Source organism: Brienomyrus brachyistius, chromosome 10, assembly GCF_023856365.1.
Source record: "Brienomyrus brachyistius isolate T26 chromosome 10, BBRACH_0.4, whole genome shotgun sequence".
Lineage (NCBI taxonomy): Eukaryota > Metazoa > Chordata > Actinopteri > Osteoglossiformes > Mormyridae > Brienomyrus > Brienomyrus brachyistius.
Genome location: NC_064542.1, coordinates 2,893,181 through 2,918,463, shown reverse-complemented (window position 1 = coordinate 2,918,463; position 25,283 = coordinate 2,893,181). Strand labels below are relative to the sequence as shown.

Genomic DNA, 25,283 nt, shown 5'->3' with positions numbered 1-25,283 from the left:
CTTAATAGCCTTGTCTTGTTTCCCCCAGATCAGGTTGTAAGAGGTTTACTCGACTGTCTTCTCCTTGTTTCAGTCTTATGTTGTACTGTATCACAAATGATAATTCAGAATTTTTTTTTTTGTTATTTTTATGCATATAATGACTAGAAAGGCACAGCTAATAACTGAAATGAGGGCTCAACTCAAAATTTTGAGTGAAGAAGGGTACTTTCATTGTCAAATAACCAGAATGTTAAATGTTTCTAAGCATGAAGTGACCTACTATTTACAGAGGAAAAGGTTGACAGGAAGCAGCAGTGACCAGAGATGGTCGGGGCAGGGAAGGTAACAATCAAAGGCTGAAGATCAACACTTAGTCGTGATGTGCAAAAGAAACTGGAAGATGATTGTAATGGTCTGCGGGCTGCGATTAATGTGAACAGAGGGAAACCAGTATCTCTTAATACAGTCAAGCAAAGACTGAGAGCAGCTGGACTGCATGGTTGAGTTGCTGCCAGAAAACATTTACTTTGCAGTGTTAACAAGAAAAAGAGACTGTTATAGGCTAAACAACACAAACACTGGAGTATTCAGGACTGGGAACAGGTCTTATGGATGGACAAAAGGGAGGGAGTTAGAAAGATTCCAAGGGCCTCTGAGTGACAGGGGCAGTAAAACCCAAAGCCCAAGATCTTAAGCAACACCCTTGCTTACAATGCAAAATAAATTGTTACATTTCACTTCAAAACCAGTTAATTACATTTGTTTCAAGTATTTATAATACTTTCCTGTAGTAAAAGTTTGAAAAGGCAGTGTATAATTTTTTTTTAATCGGAAGGTGGTCCCAACCTTTTGGCCTGAAGTGTAAATATATATGCGTATATAATATAAATATAAATGTGATCGATAATAATTTCACAATGTTTATAAAATTATGATATGTGAAGAAAATAGTTAAACAAGTGCTTAAAAAAGTATAATCAGGCTGACAGTAAAAGAAAAAGAACACAGAGACAATAACTCTGGGTAGCCTACTGGTGGCAGACAAACAACAATAAATTCAATTGGAATAGATGACATCTTTAAAAAGTGCGGTTTCCTAATTTACAACAGGAATAATATTACAAAGGAAATTCTTGAATCCGAAAAACTTGCTTTCCTCCGGGTACTCCGGTTTCCTCCCCTAGGGCAAAAACATGCTGAGGCTAATTGGAGTTGCTAAATTGCCCATAGGTGTGCATGTGTGAGTGAATGGTGTGTGAGTGTGCCCTGCGATGGGCTGGCCCCCCATCCTGGGTTGTTCCCTGCCTCGTGCCCATTGCTTCCGGGATAGACTCCGGACCCCCTGTGACCCAGTAGGATAAGCGGTTTGGAAAATGGATGGATGGATGGATGAAAAACTTGCTCACTAGAAGCCTCAGCAGTGTAACTGATTATAGTTCAGCAACAACTAATGATCACCTTAAACTATTCAGAAGTAAAGATGATAGATAGATAGATAGATAGATAGATAGATAGATAGATAGATAGATAGATAGATAGATAGATAGATAGATAGATAGATAGATAGATAGATAGATAGATAGATGTATTGTTCGTTCCATGCAATTATTACATATACATACACATCGTGGACGAATACAGGCCACTTTGATGTATTAATAAACAAACAAAAATTGTATGCTTACCTTTTCACTTTTGGGTAACGTCTGATTTTGTTTGAAATTGTCGACTTCGGTAATGCTGATTAAATCTGCATCTAGGGGAGGACAACCCGCTGGGAAAACTACTACATCACTCTTCAGTGTATCTGAACTAAAACACACGTCATACTGCTGAGTGGATTTAGAGTAAGACCAGCTTCCGTCGGGGTGTGCGGTGATCGCTGGGGTGCTGTATCTGCCGAAAGAGTCGTCTGTCCTGTGACACTTCAGTGCTATTAGGCTGAAGATGCTGAGTAAAAATATCACAGAAACTGACACAATAGCGATGAGCAGGTATAAGTGTAAACTGGAAAACTGATCTTCTTTAAACGGTCTTTCTTTAAACTGAGTCTTTATATCCCCATTATTTTCAACGACAACAACGTCAACAGACACTGTGGACGAAAGAGAAGGATCTCCGCTATCAGAAACCAAAATGACCAACGGATGGGTCCGCAAATCATTGTCACTCATTCGCCTTTTAGTTCTTATCTCTCCGGTACTGGTACCAATTCTGAATAGATTGGATCCTTTTGGTTCTGCAATGTGAAAAGAAATCAGAGCATTATATCCAGAGTCGGCATCCACAGCCCTGATCTTGGCAACAAAGTAACCCGCTTCCGCAGCGTAGGGAATGCTTTCCGTGTGAACGGAGCCCTGGTCAGAATAGGGTGGAAGAATCCCAGGGCTGTTGTCATTCACATCCAGGATAAAAACGTTAATAGTCGTCGTACTGCTTAGTGGAGGGACACCAGAGTCTGTTGCCAGGACTCGAAACTGGAAAGTCTTCACTTCCTCATAGTTAAAAGCCTGCAAGCTGTATATACTACCAGTAAGAGAGTTTATGTTTATCATAGTGGAGACAGGGGCTCCTTTGCTGTTACCGTCCATTAAAGAATATGTAATTTGTGCGTTTTCATTTGCATCAGCATCGAACGCCGTCACCGTTTGTAAAAGAGCTCCAAATGGGCTGTTTTCCTTTACATGAATATTAAACTCTGGCTGGGAAAATTGCGGCGCGTTGTCATTTACGTCAGAGACCAGTATCGCAAAAACGCTGGTGCTGGACAGAGGCGGGCTCCCCTCATCCGTAGCTATGATGGTGACGTTGTACTGAGAAGCACTCTCTCTGTCCAACAGTCTGTCCACTTCTAAAGAATAGTAATTCTTATAGTTTGATTGTAATTTAAATGGTACCTCTCCAGATATTTTACTATTCACAGCGCCATTCTGGCCACCATCTTTATCATGGACCTCTACAAGAGCTATTGCGGTACCCACTTTCGCATTTTCTGGAGCTGTGTTTAAAAGCGGTGTGACTTTAATTTCCGGAGAATTGTCGTTAAGATCCAGCACCTCAACAAGCACTTTACAGTGTGTCGCCATCGGAGGCTGGCCTTTGTCACGCACTTCTACGCGGATTTCAAACGCATTATTCTGCTCATAATCAATGTTTCCTTGAACTGTAATAATGCCAGTCTCTGGGTGAATATGGAAAATATCTAAAATTTGCTTCGCCTCATCTTTACTAAAGGAGTACACTAGTTCGCTGTTTGTCCCATAATCCAAGTCGGTTGCATTTAATGTGATTACAGAGGTTCCAGTAGGAATGTTTTCCAATACTTGAGCTTTATATAATGAGTTGCTAAACACTGGCGTGTTATCATTATTATCTAAGACTTTAATAACAATTTCCGATGTACCAGATCTCGGCGGAGATCCACCATCAATAGCAGTTAGAAGTAGTTGCATCTCAGATTGTTTCTCTCGGTCTAAAGCTTTCTGTAGCACCAATTCAATAGATTCACTCTGCTCTCCAACAGATTGCGACGTTAGTGAGAAATGCTCATTCGGACTCAGCTTGTACGTTTTAATCGCGTTCTTCCCAACATCGGGATCGTACGCCCCACGTAAAGAAAATCTAACCCCTGGTAAGGTGCTCTCTGCAATATTTATTGATTGCGATTCAGCTCGAAATGACGGTGAATTATCATTAATATCTAAAATATTTATTTCAACACGATAAACTTTCAAAGGATTATGAATGATAGCCTCCATATTTACAATGCATTTGTTGGTACCTGGGCAAATGACTTCGCGGTCTATTCTGTCGTTAACGTATAAAAGACCAGTGTCTAAATTTACCTCAAAATACTTTGTCTTGGAGCCGGTGACAATTTGAAACATACGGGACTGAAGCTCCTGAATGTTGATATTTAGGTTTTTGGCGAGATTCCCCACGGTGGTTCCAGGTTCTACCTCTTCCGAAACCGAATATGTTAGCTGATGTCCAGTAGCATCTTCCACGACACACAGCAGGCACAGAATCAAACGAATTATTCTAACCGACTTTTCCCTGTCGACAATAATCATTGTTCCCTTAGGACGGTATCAACACAGAGATCATCTGTAATATTTATAATCCACACCGAGTAGTGAAAAAGGAAAAAATATAGTTCATTCCTATATTTAACCTTCTGCCTTCCCCTGCAGATTCGCGTCCACCGATTCTCTAACAAAGCCTCACATTACCAGCTCGCCCATGGAAATGAGGAGGAGCTTGCAGGATTTCGACAACAGGAAACGTGCACCTTTTTGAGGCGGTCAGCAGAGACACCGTGTGGCCAAATCTGGACAAAGTGATTCTTATTGTTTCGCCATTATTTTTAGTTTGCGTGACTACTGAAGGAACAAGTCATGAATAACACAAGTTAAATACCGATCTCGTATTTGTTCATCATTAATGAACCGTGATGCAACTTTTATCTCAAACAGCAACTATATTTGTGTATCATTTGTTCATAATTTGTACTTTAGTAGTAACTGAGTTATTATTTGCGCCCCAAGTAAACGGTTACCTATATGGCTTTAGTCCCGTATATAAAATAGCAAGACATATATCATTGCCACGATTGTTAAATTTAAGTAACTGAAACCGCTCGAGATGTTTCGCAATACTGAAATGTCCTGTGCTCTACCAACCGTTAAATGAAATAAAGGGAAGCCAAATACATTTTATGTGCATGCTAAATGTAAGAAACGTTGTTGATATCATGGCAACATTTCCATTACATCCATTACATCCATTACATCATTACATCAGACACGGTAAAGTGTAGTAAAAAATACAACCTGACAGAAACGGACACGCAGAGAACTTTACATTATATATTAAGAGAGCAGGTTTGGTCTCAATATTTAGGGACCAAATCAGGCCTGAACTCACCACCAAAACAGACACACTCACGAACACATAATCACACGAGGTCCTCTTAAAATATTGATACGGACATGTTCGAAAATCTGCCCCCTTGTTATAGATACCTAAATATGACATCAAAGTATTTCATGCGAAATGTTATAGCCCAAAATGAGGTCAATAAATAAAACAATAAATTCCGTATCTGTATAAAAATTATATCAGGAACAAAGCACATAAACCTTGGTTATAAACGCACTCGGGTTGGCTGTAAAAGAGGGAAAACACAGGGGCAATAAATCTTGGTAATGGTGGCAGCTGATCTACCACGTCAGGCTTAATAGCACTATAATGCAGTACTGTTCAAAAGTATTAGGCTGTCAAAGAAAATGACACTTGAATGATCTTCATGTTGGTGTAAAACTATGATATTATGTTTGTCAAAGAGTGCCAGTGGAGCCATTCCCCAAACCTCACCATCAACCATCCAATACACCGATGTGTCTCAGCCACCAGCGAGTATCACATGGTATCATATCGTATGGCGAATCAGTACGCCATTTACCAACCATCCATTTTCCAAACCGCGAAACCGGGGGCCAGCTACGGGCAAGTCAGCAAGTCCAATTAGCCTCAGCATGTCTTTGGACTGTGGGGGAAAAACCGGAGTACCCGGAGGAAACATGGAGAACATGCAAACTCCGCACACATGTGACCCAGGCGGAGACTCGAACCTGGGTCCCAGAGGTATGAGGTAACAGTGCTAACCACTGCACCGCCCTACGCCATTCACTTTTTCAAACTAATTCAGTTAATTTAGTAAGTGAGCTGGTGGTGACAATAAATACACAGAATGGGTGAGGTGCCCCTGGAGAGAGGTTTGGGAACTGAAGCGGTGTTCAGAATGTTCATATATCCATCCAAGAAGATAACAGTAACTTTTTGGAGAATGGAAAAAAACCTGGTTGTTTCTATTGCGTTACTGTTAATTTGCATACACTAAAAAATTCGTTGTCTCAACTTAAAAAAAGTTAACTTGCATACTGTTTTAAAGTTATTCCAGTTTCAATTATTGAGTAAATTATATGAGTATTTTAAAATCAAACATTTGAGTATAGGCAAAACTGTTTGTCTTTACTTCTATAATCTAATTAAGTTAAAATAACTCTTATCATTACAACTTTTGAATGGAAATTACGTCTTATTTCATCTTTATTAAACTATCTTTATTTTAATGTCATCTTAGGACCATTCCCCCCAAATCAAGTACCCCAAAATTTCGGTATTTTACTAGTGTAAAAATCGATAGTGGAAATATATAACTGTAACACTATCTTGTACGAAAGAGCAAGATGTTTTTACTGAGCTTTTAACAAAAATAGGACAGAAACCCAATAAGATCCACATCGCATTCAACACGAGGACGTCTGACGCTGGACTGTGAAGTACACACACGGTGGGTAATTTATACAACGATAAAGACATGCGAGGATCGGAAAGAGTTCATGCAAAACATGGACAAACACAAATACGAAAACTGGGAAATATATAACAAATATTAAATATTAGGGGAATACACGATGTTCCTGCATGCTCAGCGCATCTCTGAAAGATGTGTGATACTAAAACTGACATTGCATGTTATGCACAGGCAATTCTTAAATCGCTAGGCAATTATATTAAGTTCAGAGTGTTTCTTAGTTTAAACTGTGTACGGAAATTAGAAGCCAAAAGCCGGAATAGAAAAGCGCAAAAGCTGCCAAATAAAACTTCCAGAAATTGCAGTAACTTGGAATTTTTCAGATGCTAAGTGAGAACAGAAATATTTGTTCAAAATACATGCATAATTCAGTTGAAAACGTTTTCTTTATTGTTTATTTTGACTAACTTTGAAAAATAAGTTGTTAACTAACTATGATGGAACATCTAACAAATTATATAGTGTTATGCGGAGAAACATTTTTATTTTAAGCGTTACTTAATATCCACTCGAATCATTTGTAAAGTATATATTGTGATGCTAACGTGTGTTTTTGTTTCCAGCACAGACGGATTTACTGCCCAGTTAAATAGCTTTAGACGTGTCCTTTGACTGCCTAAAACTTTTGCAGAGTGTTGTATTTCAGAGGCATAGCACGGATAAAAATGGGAAAATTGAGTTTACGAACTTCCAAAACTACAAAGAAGGTATCAAAATCTCGGAAAATACGCTTACGAGAAACCACTGCGCAGGGTAGCAGATAAGAATTCAGCAAGAAATAAAAAGACATTTTCAATTATTCTAAATAAGGATAGATAGATAGATAGATAGATAGATAGATAGATAGATAGATAGATAGATAGATAGATAGATAGATAGATAGATAGATAGATAGATAGATAGATAGATAGATAGATAGATAGATAGATAGATAGATAGATAGATAGATAGATGGATGTTGTGAAAATTGTCCATATTAAATAAATTGATAGATTTCCAAATCAATCCAAATAAATATATTTTCGTTGACGGCAGAAAAAAACATATTATATACACGATGCAAATATATACAGTCCATATTAAGGTAAAAAAATGTATGCTTACCTTTTCGCTTTTTGGTAACGTTTGATTCTGTTTGAAAGTGTCGACTTCGCTAATGCTGATTAGATCTGCATCTAGAGGCGGACAACCCGCTGGGAAAACTACTACATCACTCTTCAGTGTATCTGAACTAAAACACACGTCATACTGCTGAGTGGATTTAGAGTAAGACCAGCTTCCGTCGGGGTGTGCAGTGATCGCTGGGGTGTTGTATTTGCCGAAAGAGTCGTCTGTCCTGTGACACTTCAGTGCTATTAGGCTGAAGATGCTGAGTAAAAATATCACAGAAACTGACACAATGGCGATGAGCAGGTATAAGTGCAAACTGGAAAACCGATCCTCTTTCAGCGGTCTTTCTTTAAGCTGAGTTTTTATATCTCCATTATTTTCAACAACAACAACGTCAACAGACACTGTGGACGAAAGAGAAGGATCTCCGCTATCAGAAACCAAAATGACCAACGGATGGGTCCGCAAATCATTGTCACTCATTCGCCTTTTAGTTCGTATCTCCCCGGTACTGGTTCCAATTCTGAATAGATTAGACCCCTTTGGTTCTGCAATGTGAAAAGAAATCAGAGCATTATATCCAGAGTCGGCATCCACAGCCCTGATCTTGGCAACAAAGTAACCCGCTTCCGCAGCGTAGGGGATGCTTTCCGTGTGAACAGAGCCCTGGTCAGAATAGGGTGGAAGAATCCCAGGGCCGTTGTCATTCACATCCAGGATAAAAACGTTAATAGTCGTCGTACTGCTTAGTGGAGGGACACCAGAGTCTGTTGCCAGGACTCGAAACTGGAAAGTCTTCACTTCCTCATAGTTAAAAGCCTGCAAGCTGTATATACTCCCAGTAAGAGAGTTTATGTTTATCATAGTGGAGACAGGGGCTCCTTTGCTGTTACCGTCCATTAAAGAATATGTAACTTGTGCGTTTTCATTTGCATCAGCATCGAACGCCGTCATCGTTTGTAAAAGAGCTCCAACCGGACTGTTTTCCTTTACATGAATATTAAACTCTGGCTGGGAAAATTGTGGCGCGTTGTCATTTACGTCAGAGACCAGTATCAAAAAAATGCTGGTGGTCGACAGAGGCGGGCTCCCCTCATCCGTAGCTATGATGGTGACGTTGTACTGAGAAGCGCTCTCTCTGTCCAGAGGTCCGTCCACTTCTAAAGAATAATAATTCTTATAGTTTGTATGTAATTTAAACGGTTCTTCACCAGATATTTTACAATTCACAACGCCATTCTGTCCACTATCGCTATCATGGACTTCCACAAGAGCTAGTGCGGTACCCACTTTCGCATTTTCTTTAACTGTATTTAAAAGTGATGTCACTGTAATTTCAGGAGAATTGTCATTAACATCCAACACTTCAACAAGCACTTTACAGTGCGTGGCCATTGGAGGCTGGCCTTTGTCATGCGCTTCTGCGTGGATTTCAAAAACGTTGTTCACCTCATAATCAATACGTCCTTTAACTGAAACAGTTCCAGTCTGCGGGTCAATATGGAAAATGTCTAATATTTGGTCCTGCTCATCTTCACTGAAGGAGTACACAATTTCACCGTTTGTTCCATCATCCAAGTCGGTTGCATTCAGTGTAATAAGATGAGTTCCTATTGGAACATTTTCGTAAATACGGGCTTTATACAATGAGCTGCTAAATGCTGGAGTATTATCATTAATATCCAGAATATTAATTATAATTTCCGATGTGCCAGACTTCGGCGGAGTCCCACCGTCAACAGCAGTTAAAAGCAGCTGAATCACAGATTGTTTCTCTCGGTCCAGAGGCTTCTGCAGCACCAACTCAGCAGATACACTCTGTTCACTCCTGGAGTGTAACGTTAGTGAGAAATGCTCACTGGGGCTCAGTTTGTACGTTTTAATCGCGTTCTTCCCAACATCCGCATCGTACGCCCCACGCAAAGAAAATCTAACCCCGGGTAAGGTGCTCTCAGCAATATTTATTGATTGCGATTCAGATCGAAATGATGGTGAATTATCATTAATATCCAAAATATTTATTTCAACACGATAAACTTTCAATGGATTATGAATGATAGCTTCCAAATTAACGACGCATTTCAAGACATTTGGACAAATGACTTCTCTGTCTATTCTGTCAATAACATACAAAAAGCCAGTGTTTAAATTAACCTCAAAATACTTTGTCTTGGAGCCGGTGACAATTTGAAACATACGTGTCTGCAGCTCCTGTAAGTTCATATTTAGGTTTTTGGCGATATTTCCCACTGTGGTTCCCGGTTCTACCTCTTCCGAAACCGAGTATGCTAGCTGTCCAGTGACATCCTCCACAAAACACAGCAGAAGCATCAGGCGAATTACCTTAACAGATTTTTTCCTGGCGATGAGATCCATTCTTCCGTTACTATACAAGATTAAAATAGAGATCACGTGTAGCATTTGTAATCCACACAGTGGAGATTAAAAGGAAAAATACTATGTCATTCGGATATCTAACCTTCCACTTTCCCCTGCAGATTCACGTCCACCGATTCTCTAACAAAGCCTCGCATTACCAGCTCGCCCATGGAAATGAGGAGGAGCTTGCAGGATTTCGGCAACAGGAAACGTGGTATCTTTTTGAGGCGGTCAGCAGAGACACCGTGTGGTCAAATCTGGACAAAGTGACTTTCACTGTTTCACCATTATTTATACCATCAATGAATTCCAGAATCTGAAACTACAATATTTTGTGTAGTTCCGAAAAACACATACGTAGTTTCATATTACGGTAACACTTTACTTGACGGGGCACAAAGAACATAATATTATACTGTTACTTATTTGTTAATTAACCGCAAACTATGTTTTAGTTATATACTATTTCATGTTAACTCACAATTAATGAATCTTGACGCGTGTTTTATCCCAAGCAGTTACTATATTTGTTACTAAATCTGTTACTTCCGTAAACCATTCTGAACTACTGAAGGAACAAGTAATGAATAATCCAAGTGGAAAAACTGACCTCACATTTACTCACCATTAATTAATCATGACGCATCTTTTATCTCAACTATATTTGTTCATGATTTGTTCATCATTTTTACTTCAATAGTAACTCAGTTATTACTAAGTTTCAGTGCCTCATCAAGTGATTCACATATGACTTAGTCCCGTATATATTAAAAAAAAAGCAGAAGACGTAAAAATTTCACGAGTGTTAAATTTAAATCACTGAAAGAGCTCAAGATGTTCTATAACACAGAAATGACCTGCATTCTACCAACCGTTAAATTATCGTATGTTGGACGAAATAAAGGTTAGCAAAATACATTTTATGTGTATGCCCACTGTAAGAAATATTGCTGCATGATATTCAGGCAAAATGTCCATTACATCCATCACATCAGACACAGTAAAGTTTAATGAAAAATACAACCTGGCAGAAAGCCACACGCACAGAACTGACATTATATATCAAGGGCGTAGGTTTGTTCACGGCATTGCTAGGGACCGAGTCTGGCTCGAACCCACCGCCAAAATAGATACGCGCACAAACACATAATCACACGAGATCCTCTTAAAAAATTAGTAGGGACATGTTCGCAAATGTTCGCTCTTGTTATAGATACCTAAATGTATATGCTTGGTCACAACATTGCAGGGGACGAAATCAGGCCCAACCCCCAAAACACACACACACACACACACGCTACTCTTAAGAAATTGGTAGGGGCATGTTCCTATCGCACCGTCGCAAATCTGCACTCTTTTATACATACCTAAATATGACACTAAAATATTTAATGAGAAATGTTATAGGACAAAATTAGATCAATAAATAAAACAATAAATTCAATAAATACAACGATAAATTCAGATTCAGCATATACAATTATGATGTCGGGGGAAAATACTTAAACATTGGCTATAAATATATTCGGGTTCACTTTATAAAAGAGAGAAAACGCGGGGGCAATAAATCTTGGTACTGGTGGCAGTTGATCTACTACAGCATGTGTAAAAGCAACATAATACAGGAGATGTATAGAACAGATTAAAACTGGGGAAAATTGGGTTTTTGAAGTGACAAAGGTACACAGAAGGTTTCAAAATCTGCGGAAAAGTGCAGCAAGTAGCCTAGCTATTTTCAAATTCTGCAAATGAAAACTACGAAGGAATAGATAGATAGATAGATAGATAGATAGATAGATAGATAGATAGATAGATAGATAGATAGATAGATAGATAGATAGATAGATAGATAGATAGATAGATAGATCCCGCAACTTGGCCTTACTGAATAAATTGATTAATTTCCAGGAGTTACTACACTTTTTCACTGATGCAGAAAACGAAGATATATTCACATTACTATATGCACGGTACAAATATATACAGTACAGATTAAAGAAAAAAAATATTCTTACCTTTTCGCTTTTTGGTAATGTTTGATTCTGTTTGAAAGTGTCGACTTCGCTAATGCTGATTAGATCTGCATCTAGAGGCGGACAACCCGCTGGGAAAACTACTACATCACTCTTCAGTGTATCTGAACTAAAACACACGTCATACTGCTGAGTGGATTTAGAGTAAGACCAGCTTCCGTCGGGGTGTGCGGTGATCGCTGGGGTGCTGTATCTGCCGAAAGAGTCGCTTGTCCTGTGACACTTCAGTGCTATTAGACTGAAGATGCTGAGTAAAAATACCACAGAAACTGACACAATGGCGATGAGCAGGTATAAGTGCAAACTGGAAAACCGATCCTCTTTCAGCGGTCTTTCTTTAAACTGAGTTTTTATTTCTCCATTATTTTCAACAACAACAACGTCAATTGACACTGTGGACGAAAGAGAAGGATCTCCGTTATCAGAAACCAAAACGACCAATGGATGAGTCCGCAAATCATTGTCACTCATTCGCCTTTTAGTTCTTACTTCACCGGTACTGGTACCAATTCTGAATAAGCTGGTTCCTTTGGGTTCCGCAATGTGAAAAGAAATCAGAGCATTATATCCAGAATCGGCATCCACAGCCCTGATCTTCGCCACAAAGTAACCCGCTTCCGCAGCGTAGGGAATGCTTTCCGTGTGAACGGAGCCCTGGTCAGAATAGGGTGGAAGAATCCCAGGGCTGTTGTCATTCACGTCCAGGATAAAAACGTTAATAGTCACCGTACTGCTTAGTGGAGGGACACCAGAATCCGTTGCTAGGACTCGAAACTGGAACATTTTGATATCTTCATAGTTAAAAGCATGCAAGCTGTATATACTTCCAGTAAGAGAGTTTATGTTTATCATGGTGGAGACAGGGGCTCCTTTGCTGTTACCGTCCATTAAAGAATATGTAACTTTTGCGTTTTCATTTGCATCAGCATCAAACGCTGTCACCGTTTGTATAAGTGATCCAACCGGACTGTTTTCCTTTAAATAAACATCCAACTCCGGCTTGGAAAACTGTGGCGCGTTATCATTTATGTCGGAAACCTGTACAGTAATAACGCTGGTGCTGGACTGAGGCGGACTCCCCTCATCCGTAGCTATGATGGTGATGTTGTACTGAGAAGCGCTCTCTCTGTCCAACAGTCTGTCCACTTCTAAAGAATAGTAATTCTTATAGTTTGTTTGTAATTTAAACGGCACCTCTCCAGCTATTTTGCAATTCACCGCGCCATTTTGACCACCATCTTTATCGTGGACTTCCAAAAGAGCTATTGCAGTACCCACTTTCGCATTTTCTTGAACTGTGTTTAAAAGTGGCTTCACTATAATTTCCGGAGAATTGTCGTTAACATCAATCACTTCGATAAGCACTTTACAGTGCGCGGCCATCGGAGGCTGACCTTTGTCATGCGCTTCTGCTCGGATTTCAAAAGCATTGTTCAACTCATAATCAATATTTCCTTTAACTGTAATTGCTCCAGTCTCTGAGTCAATATAGAAAATCTCTAAGATTTGGTCGTCTTCACTAAAGGAGTACACAATTTCACTGTTTGTCCCGTAATCCAAGTCTGTCGCATTTAGCGTAATTACAAGGCTTCCGGTGGGAATGTTTTCCAAGATTTGAGCTTTATATAAGGAGTTGCTAAATACAGGCGTATTATCATTATTGTCTAGGACATTAATGATAATTTCTGAGTTACCAGATTTCGGAGGAGACCCACCATCAACAGCAGTTAGAAGAAGCTTTATGTCCGATTGTTTTTCTCGGTCTAGAGGTTTCTGCAACACCAACTCAGCAGAAACACTTTGATCTCCCCCGGAGTGCAACGTTAGCGAGAAATGCTCATTGGGACTCAGCTTGTACGTTTTAATAGCATTTTTCCCCACATCCAGATCGTAGGCCCCACGTAACGGAAATCTAACCCCGGGTAAAGTGCTCTCAGCAATATTTATTGCTTGCGTTTCAGCTTTAAATGATGGGGAATTATCATTAATATCCAAAATATTTATTTCCACACGATAAACATTCAAAGGATTATGAATGATAGCTTCCAAATTAATGATACATTTAACGACACTTGGACAGACGATTTCTCTGTCTACTCGTTCATTAACATATAAAACGCCAGTGTCCAAATTTACCTCAAAATACTTTGTCTTTGACCCTGTGACAATTTGAAACATACGTGACTGAAGCTCTTGAATGTTGATGTTTAGGTTTTTGGCGAGATTCCCCACAGCGGTCCCTGGTTCCACCTCTTCTGAAACGGAATATGTTAGCTGTCCAGTGACATCCTTTATGAAACGCAGCAGGAACAGTATCAGACGAATTATATTGACCGATTTTTTCCTGGCGACCAAACGCATTTTTCCTCACCATAAGATCAGCATAGAGATCATTTGTAATACATGTAATCCACACAGAGCTGTTCAAAAGGAAATCCTCTGTCCTCCCTTTCAGTTTCAAGTCCTGTCGTTCTCTAACAAAGCCCCACGTAACTAACTCGCCCATGGAGATGAGGTGGAGCTTGCAGGAGTTCGATGACGCTCAATTGGTTTTGGGACGGTCAACAGAGACACCGTGTGGTTATATCTGGAAAAACTACATTTTTTATATAACCAACGAATCTCAGTATCTTAAATTAAAATATTATGAGTACTTCTCAAAAATATATCTATAGCTTTAGATTATTTTACTCCAAAACGTTACAAGAGTAGAAGACGATGGAGTATCACTATTGTTAGGAGGTGAATATAACATTCTTACTACCAACCATTAAGCTAAATGATTTATATCTGTGTTCTACAGTATATGTAGACTACATTAACACACCTCTTAATCATTGAATCCAGGTGTTTCATTCAGACCCATTGCCATAGGTGTGTATAATCTAGCCATGCAGTCAGGTTTATAAACATTTGTGACAGAATGGGTCATTCTGAAGAGGTCAGTGAATTTAAGCATGGTGCTGTCATAGGATGCCACCTTTGCAATAAAGTCATTTTGTGAAATTTCTTCCCTGCTGGACATTCCACAGTCAACTGTAAGTGGCATTATTGCAAAGTGGAAGCGTTTAGGAACAACAGAAACTCAGCCATGAAGTGACAGACCACATAAAGTAACAGAGCGGGGTCACCGAGTGCTGAGGTACATAGTGCGTCAAAGTCGCCAACGTTCTGTTAACTCAATAACTACAGAGTTCCAAACTTACTCTGGCATTAACCCCAGCACAATAACTGTGTGCTGGGAGCTTCATGGCTTCCATAGCTGAGCAGGTGCATGCAGGACACTCATCACCAAGTGCAATGCCAAGCGTCAGATGGAGTGGTGTAAAGCATGCCAACACTGGACTCTGGAGAGGTGGAAAAGTGTTCTTAAGAGTGAAAAAATTCTGCTTCTCTGTCTGGCATTCTGATGGACGAGTCTGGCGGATGCCAGGAGAGCTTTACCAGCCTGACTGCACTGTGGAAACTGTAAAGATGGGTTCGGGAGGGATAATGGTTTGCTGGGGTTGGGCTTGGGTCCTTAGTTCCAATGAAGGGATCTCTTAATGCTTCGGCATACCAAGATATTCTGGACATTTCTTTGCATCGTACTTTGTGGGAACAGTTTGGGGAAGAACCTTTTCTGTTCCAGCATTACTATGCCCCAGTAAACAAAGCAATGTCAATAAAGACACTATTGGATGTGTTTCCTGTGAGAGAACTTGACTGGCCCATACAGATCCCTGACCTCAACCCCATCGAACACCTTTGGGGTGAACTACAACAGAGATAGAGAGCCAGTCTGCGGGCCTGACCTCACAAATGCTCTTCTGGATGAATGGCCAAATATTCCCACAGACACACTCCAAAATCCAGTGGAAAACCTTCCCAGAAGATTCCCTGCTGTTATAACTGCAAAGGAGGCACCAACTCCATATTGATGCCTATGGATTTAGAGTGGAATATCATAAAAGGTCCTATATATATATGACTAAAATAGCATGATAGCAGGAAAAAATTAAATGTGTTGTGAATTTACTCATGTTATCTTTCTATAAAGACAGAAAACACAGGGAAATGAATTCATGCTACTGGTGGCAGCTGTTACACAATGGCATGTTTAAAATGACCACACTGAATGTCAAGTATGCTTTATAGCATTTACTGTGCCATAAATGTCTATATTCACCTACTGGCTACTTAAGTTTTTCTTATGACAGCTCGCTAATGTAAATATCTTATCAGCTAATCATGTGGCAGCAGCTTGGTGCAGAAACTCATGCAGACACAGGTTAAGAACTTTGGTCATTGTTCAGGCTGGTCAAACATTAGAATGAGAGAAAGATGCCGTCTATGTTCTTTTGACCGTGACGTTGTTGGTGCCAGACGGAGTGCTTTGAGTATTTCAGAAATGGAGGATTTTCACACATCGCAATTCTGAGGGCTTGCAGAGATTTCTGTAAAATGTAAAAAGAAAGGAAAGAAAGAACAAAAACATCCAGGGTTTGGGAGTTTTATGGAGTGAAGCCCGTGTTGCTATGCGAGGTCAGAGAAGAATGGGCAGATTGGCTGAGCGGAAAGGAAGATCACAGTAACGCAAACAGCAATGAGTTAAAAATGCACAACATGTCGAACATTGAGGCGGGTGGGCTATAAAAGCAGAAGACCACATCGGCTTTAACTCCTGTGTATTAGTAGTTGTCAAATAGGAATGCTCCTTGCTTAAACTCTTATTGGAAGATCATTACTTCTAGCTTAAGTTAACCCAGCTAACTTATGGAACATCTCCCTGGTTTGATGAATCTCAATATCTGCTGCAACACGCAGATAGTAGTCAGGATTTGGCATAAATAGCATAAATAGATACTTCCAATCTGTCTTTTCAGGCTGCTGCTGGTGGTGTAATGGTGTATTGAATGTTTTCAAAGCACACATTGGGCCCCTTGTTACCAATCGTGCATTGTTCAAATGGCACAGCCGATATGAGTACTGGTAATGATCATGTGCATCCTTTTAGGTGATCCATCTGCTATCCAGCAGCAGGATAATGAGCAACAAGTCAAGTCAAACTAGTTCCATAAACATGACAATGAGTTCAATGTATGTCGATGTCATTCCCTGTCACCACACAGTATATGAATTGAGTAGAGCACCATTGGAATAAAGTGGAATGGGAATGAACTGCATGAAGGTGTAGCTGACAAATAAGTAGCAATTAGGTTATGCAATCAGATAATGAAAGCAAGGATGAGAATTGCTACAGATTTAAAAAAGGTGGGGATGGTACTCAGTATAAGAAGGGTGTTCCTAATAAAGATACAGTATAAAAGTACTTCCGCATTTCAACAATCAGAGATTCCCTGCTGGAGACCTGCGAATTAACTGAAATGAAACACGGTGCTAAAACATACAGAGAATAAGAATTAAATCCAGTACAAAGGAAGTTTACGAATCTGAAAAACTGCTATGGAGGATTCTTATCTGTGTACATTGTTACAGTTCAGCAAGAACTAAAAGGAAAAGCTATTTTCTGGTTATCAAAGTTAAAAACATGACAGATAGATGGAAACATTTTGGAACTCATTCAGCACAATGATTAATTTCCTAGAATTTCAGAAATGCTACTTCAACGGAGAAAACAGACATACACTCATACAGTCCATAGCGATGAAAAATAATAACCTCTATTCTTACCTTTTCACTTTTGGGTAACGTTTGATTTTCTTTGAAACTGTCGACTTCGTTAATGCTGATTAAATCTGCATCTAGAGGCGGATAACCCGCTGGGAAAACTACTACATCACTCTTCAGTGTATCTGAACTAAAACACACGTCATACTGCTGCGTGGATTTAGAGTAAGACCAGCTTCCGTCGGGGTGTGCGGTGATCGCTGGAGTGCTGTATCTGCCGAAAGAGTCGCTTGTCCTGTGACACTTCAGTGCTATTAGACTGAAGATGCTGAGTAAAAATACCACAGAAACTGACACAATGGCGATGAGCAGATATAAGTGCAAACTGGAAAACCGATCCTCTTTCAGCGGTCTTTCTTTAAACTGAGTTTTTATATCTCCATTATTTTCAACAACAACAACGTCAATTGACACTGTGGACGAAAGAGAAGGATCTCCGCTATCAGAAACCAAAATGACCAACGGATGGGTCCGCAAATCATTGTCACTCATTCGCCTTTTAGTTCTTATTTCCCCGGTACTGGTACCAATTCTGAATAGGCTGGTTCCTTTGGGCTCCGCAATGTGAAAAGAAATCAGAGCATTATATCCAGAATCCGCATCCACAGCCCTGATCTTCGCCACAAAGTAACCCGCTTCCGCAGCGTAGGGAATGCTTTCCGTGTGAACGGAGCCCTGGTCAGAATAGGGTGGAAGAATCCCAGGGCTGTTGTCATTCACATCCAGGATAAAAACGTTAATAGTCACCGTACTGCTTAGTGGAGGGACACCAGAGTCTGTTGCCAGGACTCGAAACTGGAAGGTCTTCACTTCCTCATAGTTAAAAGCCTGCAAGCTGTATATACTCCCAGTAAGAGAGTTTATGTTTATCATGGTGGACACAGGGGCTCCTTTGCTGTTACCGTTCATTAAAGAATATGTAACTTGTGCGTTTTCATTTGCATCAGCATCAAACGCCGTCACCGTTTGCAAAAGAGCTCCAACCGGACTGTTTTCATTTACATGGATATTAAACTCTGGCTGGGAAAATTGTGGCGCGTTGTCATTTACGTCAGAGATCAGAATGAAAAAAATGCTGGTGCTGGACAGAGGCGGGCTCCCCTCATCCGTAGCTATGATGGTGACGTTGTACTGAGAAGCGCTCTCTCTGTCCAGAGGCCCGTCCACTTCTAAAGAATAGTACTTCTTATAGTTTGTTTGTAATTTAAACGGCACCTCTCCAGCTATTTTGCAATTCACAACACCATTCTGGCCCCCATCTTTATCAAGGATTTCCACAAGAGCTATTGCAGTACCCACTTTCGCATTTTCTTGAACTGTATTTAAAAGTGGCTTCACTATAATTTCCGGAGAATTGTCGTTAACATCAATCACTTCAATAAGCACTTTACAGTGCGCGGCCATCGGAGGCTGGCCTTTGTCACGCGCTTCTGCACGGATTTCAAAAGCATTGTTCAACTCATAATCAATATTTTCTTTAACTGTAATAGTTCCAATCTGAGGGTCAATATAAAAAATGTTGAAAATTTGTTCCTGCTCATGTTTACTGAAGGAATATACAATGTCACTGTTCAACCCCTCATCCACATCGGTTGCATTTAAAGTGATTAGAGAGGTTCCAGGTGGAACATTTTCGTAAATACGGGCTTTATATAATGAGCTGCTGAATGCTGGAGGATTATCGTTTATATCCAAAACACTAATTATAATTTCCGATGTACCAGATTTCGGCGGAGTCCCACCGTCTACAGCAGTTAAAAGCAGCGGAATCACAGATTGTTTCTCTCGGTCTAGAGGCTTCTGCAGCACTAACTCAGCAGATACACTCTGTTCTCCCCCCGAGTGTAACGTTAGTGAGAAATGCTCATTAGGACTCAGCTTGTACGTTTTAATCGCGTTTTTCCCAACATCGGGATCGTACGCTCCAAGTAAAGGAAATTTAACCCCGGGTGAGGTGTTTTCTCCAATATTTATCGATTGTGATTCCGCTCTAAATAAAGGTGAATTATCATTAATATCCAATATATTTATTTCCACACGATATACTTGCAAAGGGTTATGAATGATAACTTCTAAATTTAAGATGCATTTCAAGGTATTCGGACATATCACTTCCCTGTCTATTCTCTCATTAACATACAAAAGGCCAGTGTCTAAATTTACCTCAAAATACTTTGTCTTGGAACCGGTGACAATTTGAAACATACGTGACTGCAGCTCCTGTAAGTTGATATTTAGGTTTTTGGCGAGATTCCCCACAGTGGTTCCCGGTTCTACCTCTTCCAAAATCGAATATGTTAGCTGTCCAGTAGCATCTTCCACGACACACAGCAGGAACAGAATCAAACGAATTATTTTAACCGTCTTTTCCCTGGTAAAAAATTGCATCGTTACGCCTCCCTCTGTAGGATCACGAAAGAGCTCATCTACAATGTTTGTAATCCACACTGTACAGTATAAAAGAAAAACAGAAATGGTTTCATGCTGAATATGAGCCTTTTGCTATATTCTGCTGTTTCACGTCCTGTGTTTCTCTAACAAAGCCTCGCGTAAATAGCTCGCCCATGGAAATGAGGAGGAGCTTGAAGAACTTGGATGACATGAAACACTGTACCGTTTTGAAGCGGTCAGCAGAGACACCGTGTGGCCATATCTGGACAAACTAACTCTCACAGTTAAGCAAGTACGCCTATCTGTACTGCAAATGAATCCCAGCATCTTAAATTACAATATTTTACCTGGTCCCAAAAAGTATATCTGTAACTTCAAGTAACTTTACTCCAATATATTAAAAAACCGAAGATGTGACGTAGTCAAGGTTGTTAAACTTGTGTCACATACTCAACGCATATTCACAATACTGCAATGTCCTGCATTTTACCAACCATCAAATTGCGGATAGTTGGCAAATTTCTCAGAAGCAGAATTCGTTTAAACTATTGACCCATTAATATAGAAATTTCTGGTATTGAAACAAATGTTCTTAAATGTCAGAGACTGTGATGTGTAATAATAAGGCAAAGCCGACTGTATACATACACGAATTCGACTGTAATAACCAATAAGCTTAAGACATGATAAAAATTATCTAGAAGGTCCAGATCAATAATTTCACAATCCGTGTATAACATTATGAAATCGGTGGTGGGGGCAGGGGAATAGTTAAACAAGGGGCTATAAACGTCCGGGAAAGAGTGGATCTGGATTTCAGCACTAGAATGTCACACTCCGGTAGGCCTACCATTTATCCAATCGGGGTCGGGGGGGGATGGCTGACAATAAGAGCGGCGGGGGAAAGATCGACCGCGCGGTCAGTATTTCTGCCTGCTATTGCGTTAACAAAAAACTTCTCCCCCACCTTCTGCATCGGCCCAAGATCAGGGTGGCCCACCGGGAACTCTCTCGATTAGCCACTTCTGTATGGGGCACCGTTTGTAAAGGTAGCAAACATTTTTGTATTTGCCACTTTTTCAACATTTAGTGCAATTTTCTGACATTTAGCTAGAAGTAAATGCTGTTGTGGATCATCAGGTTTTTTTTGCTGTGTAGATTATGTTCAAAATTGTTTATCACATGTAAATTTAAATAGTATATAGTAATAAATAGTAATAGTATAAATTGCACTAAATGTTGAAAAAGTGTCAAATACAAAAATGTCTACTATCTTTACAAACGGCGCCCCATACTTCTGCATTAAAAAACCTACTCAAGTAGACTTCATAAATTACCGAGAACACAGGGAAAATGAATCTCCGTACAGTTGGCAACTGATTTGCAATTTAATTTCACAAACAAAACCGAATTTGTGAATCTGGGGTTTTCTTAGTTTTATAATGTTTTAATAGAGCAAATACAGGCAAGATCAATGAATGGCTAGAGAAAGTCGAACTCACTTCGAATTTTACTCGAGTAACGAGAGAGGTCTTGATGAGGCACTGCAGTGCTGCAGATAAGAGTTCAACAAGTAGCAAAAAAAGGTATTTTCGCCTTTTCTGAATTAAAACTACTTAGAGATAGATAGATAGATAGATAGATAGATAGATAGATAGATAGATAGATAGATAGATAGATAGATAGATAGATAGATAGATAGATAGATAGATAGATAGATAGATAGATAGATAGATAGATAGATGGATAGATAGATGTTGTGAAAATTGTCCATATTAAATAAATTGATTGATTTCCAAATCAATCCAAATAAATATATTTTCGTTGACGGCAGAAAAAACATATATTATATACACGATGCAAATATATACAGTCCATATTAATGTAAAAAAATTGCATGCTTACCTTTTCGCTTTTTGGTAACGTTTGATTCTGTTTGAAAGTGTCGACTTCGCTAATGCTGATTAGATCTGCATCTAGAGGCGGACAACCTGCTGGGAAAACTACTACATCACTCTTCAGTGTATCTGAACTAAAACACACGTCATACTGCTGAGTGGATTTAGAGTAAGACCAGCTTCCGTCGGGGTGTGCGGTGATCGCTGGGGTGCTGTATCTGCCGAAAGAGTCGTCTGTCCTGTGACACTTCAGTGCTATTAGACTGAAGATGCTGAGTAAAAATATCACAGAAACTGACACAATGGCGATGAGCAGATATAAGTGCAGACTGGAAAACTGATCCTCTTTCAACGGTCTTTCTTTAAACTGAGTCTTTATATCCCCATTATTTTCAACAACAACAACGTCAACAGACACTGTGGACGAAAGAGAAGGATCTCCGCTATCAGAAACCAAAATGACCAACGGATGGGTCCGCAAATCATTGTCACTCATTCGCCTTTTAGTTCTTATCTCTCCGGTACTGGTTCCAATTCTAAATAGATTGGATCCTTTTGGTTCTGCAATGTGAAAAGAAATCAGAGCATTATATCCAGAGTCGGCATCCACAGCCCTGATCTTGGCAACAAAGTAACCCGCTTCCGCAGCGTAGGGAATGCTTTCCGTGTGAACGGAGCCCTGGTCAGAATAGGGTGGAAGAATCCCAGGGCTGTTGTCATTCACATCCAGGATAAAAACGTTAATAGTCACCGTACTGCTTAGTGGAGGGACACCAGAGTCTGTTGCCAGGACTCGAAACTGGAAAGTCTTCACTTCCTCATAGTTAAAAGCCTGCAAGCTATATATACTCCCAGTAAGAGAGTTTATGTTTATCATAGTGGAGACAGGGGCTCCTTTGCTGTTACCGTCCATTAAAGAATATGTAACTTGTGCGTTTTCATTTGCATCAGCATCGAACGCCGTCACCGTTTGCAAAAGAGCTCCAACCGGACTGTTTTCCTTTACATGAATATTAAACTCTGGCTGGGAAAATTGTGGCGCGTTGTCATTTACGTCAGAGACCAGTACCTCAAAAATGCTGGTGCTGGACAGAGGCGGGCTCCCCTCATCCGTAGCTATGATGGTGACGTTGTACTGAGAAGCGCCCTCTCTGTCCAGAGGCCCGTCCACTTCTAAAGAATAGTACTTTTTATAGTTTGATTGTAATTTAAACGGTACTTCTCCAGAGATCTTGAAATTCACAACGCCGTTCTGACCACCATCTTTATCAAGAATTTCCACAAGAGCTATTGCAGTACCCACTTTCGCATTTTCTTGAACTGTGTTTAAAAGTGGCTTCACTGTAATTTCCGGAGAATTGTCGTTAACATCAATCACTTCAACAAGCACTTTACAGTGGGCGGCCATCGGAGGCTGGCCTTTGTCATGCGCTTCTGCGCGGATTTCAAAAGCGTTGTTCACCTCATAATCAATATTCCCTTTAACTGTAATAGTACCGGTGTCAGGGTCAACATAGAAAATGTCTAGAATCTGGTCCTGCTCCTGTTTACTGATAGAGTAAACAATTTCACTGTTTGTACCGTCATCTAAGTCTGTCGCATTTAACGTGATTACGGAGGTCCCAGCGGGAATATTTTCGTAGATCTGAGCTTTATATAAAGAATTGCTAAACAAAGGCGCATTATCATTATTGTCTAGGACATTAATGATAATCTCTGATGTACCAGATCTAGGCGGAGTTCCACCATCAACAGCAGTTAAAATCAGCTTGATCTCAGATTGTTTTTCTCGGTCTAGAGGTTTCTGTAACACTAACTCAGCAGATACACTCTGTTCTACCCGGGAATGCAACACCAGAGAGAAATGATCATTGGGACTCAGCTTGTATGTTTTAATCGCGTGTTTCTCAACATCCGGATCGTACGCTCCTAGTAAAGGAAATCTTACCCCAGGTAGGGTGTTTTCTGCAATTTTTATTGACTGCGAATCAGCTCTAAATAATGGTGAATTATCATTAATATCCAGTATATTTATTTCCACATGATAAACTTTCAGAGGATTGTAAATAATAGCTTCCAAATTTACGATGCATTTTAAGGTATTCGGACATATCAGTTCCCTGTCTATTCTCTCAGTAACATACAAAACGCCAGTGTCTAAATTTACCTCAAAATAGTTCGTCTTGGAGCCGGTGACAATTTGAAACATACGGGACTGAAGCTCCTGAAGGTTGATATTTAGGTTTTTGACGAGATTCCCCACGGTGGTTCCCGGTTCTACCTCTTCCAAAACCGAATATGTTAGCTGTCCAGTGACATCCTTCACGAAACACAGCAATAGCAGCATCAGACCAATCCTTTTAACCGACTTTTTCCTGCTAATAAAAACCATTGTTCCGTCACCAGTAGAGTAACACAGAGTCCTTTAGTGATACCTGTAATCCACAATGAGAAGTTTAAAATGAAAAATACTCATTCGACCAGAAATTATATCTTCTACCCTCCCCTGCAGTTTCACGTCCTGTATTTCTCTAACAAAGCCCTGCGGAACCAGTTTGCCCATGAAAATGAGGAGGAGCTTGGATAGCACGAATCACGGTACCATTTTGAAGCGGTCAGCAGAGACACCTTGTGGTCTTGTTTGGACAAACTAACTCTCATAGTCACGGAAAAACATACACAGCCAACAAATCCCAGCATCTTAAACAATAAAATTCGGTCTGATCCCAAAAATACTTTTGCAGTTTCACGTTATTAAGATCAATATACTTTAAAAGCTGACACCGTGACTTTGTTATATTAGGCCAATTAAACTTAAACCAGTCAATCGACGCACAGGATTTCATAGCATTAGATTTTTTCTGCGTTATGCTACCATTTAAATTATTTCGTTGGAAGAATTCTTGGATGAAAAATGCACTTGACAAGTTCGTACACATAAAAATTCAAAGTGAAAATGCAAGACAAAAAGATAGAAAGGCACAGGTACTCCCAGAAGCAGTGCAGTAACCTATGTATCAAAGCACCCCTGGGTACAAGCGATATTAGAGCCATATACCGCTAAATTACATGGTTATATACATTACATGGGCATGAGCATTAGGACACATCTCTCTTTCACTGAATTCAGGTAATTCATTGATACCCACTAGCACAAGTGTATAAAATCAAGCACCTAGACATACAATCAGGTATATAAACATTTGTGAAAGAATAGCTCCTTCTGACAAGCTCAGTGAATTCAAGCATAGTACTGCCATTAGATACAACATTTGAAATAAGTCAGTTTGCAAACTGGAAGCATTTAGGAACCGACAGGGTAAGAGAAACAATAGAAACTCAGCCACAAAGTGACAGATCATGTACAGTAACAGAGCAGGGTCACCCAGTGCTGAGGCACATAGTGTGTAAAGTCGCCAGTGCTCTGCTGACTCAATAACT

General features: G+C 39.9%; 2 protein-coding genes across 8 annotated transcripts in view; both read right to left on the bottom strand.

Annotated features, from left to right (window-relative positions):
• LOC125750555 (protocadherin alpha-C2-like) overlaps positions 1 to 25,283 on the bottom strand; it is a 186,409-nt gene that overhangs the window by 88,908 nt on the left and 72,218 nt on the right. The gene's annotated exons all lie outside the window — the stretch shown is intronic.
• Positions 1 to 25,283, bottom strand: part of LOC125750551 (protocadherin alpha-C2-like) — a 138,026-nt gene that overhangs the window by 108,607 nt on the left and 4,136 nt on the right. Inside the window, exons 1-2 of one of the 7 annotated variants that reach the window (XM_049028558.1) lie at positions 23,942 to 24,371; positions 17,557 to 19,648 (exon numbers count right to left, since the gene is read on the bottom strand). The exons of 1 other annotated variant lie outside the window; for it this stretch is intronic. In XM_049028558.1, the coding sequence (XP_048884515.1) occupies positions 17,557 to 19,648; positions 23,942 to 24,234 (2,385 nt within the window). In that variant the 5' untranslated portion in view covers positions 24,235 to 24,371. Of the gene's footprint in view, positions 1 to 1,667; positions 4,183 to 11,865; positions 14,425 to 17,556; positions 20,108 to 21,849; positions 24,372 to 25,283 lie in introns of those variants that run through there. 5 more of the 7 variants (XM_049028559.1, XM_049028557.1, XM_049028555.1 and 2 more) reach the window with 5 other exon arrangements.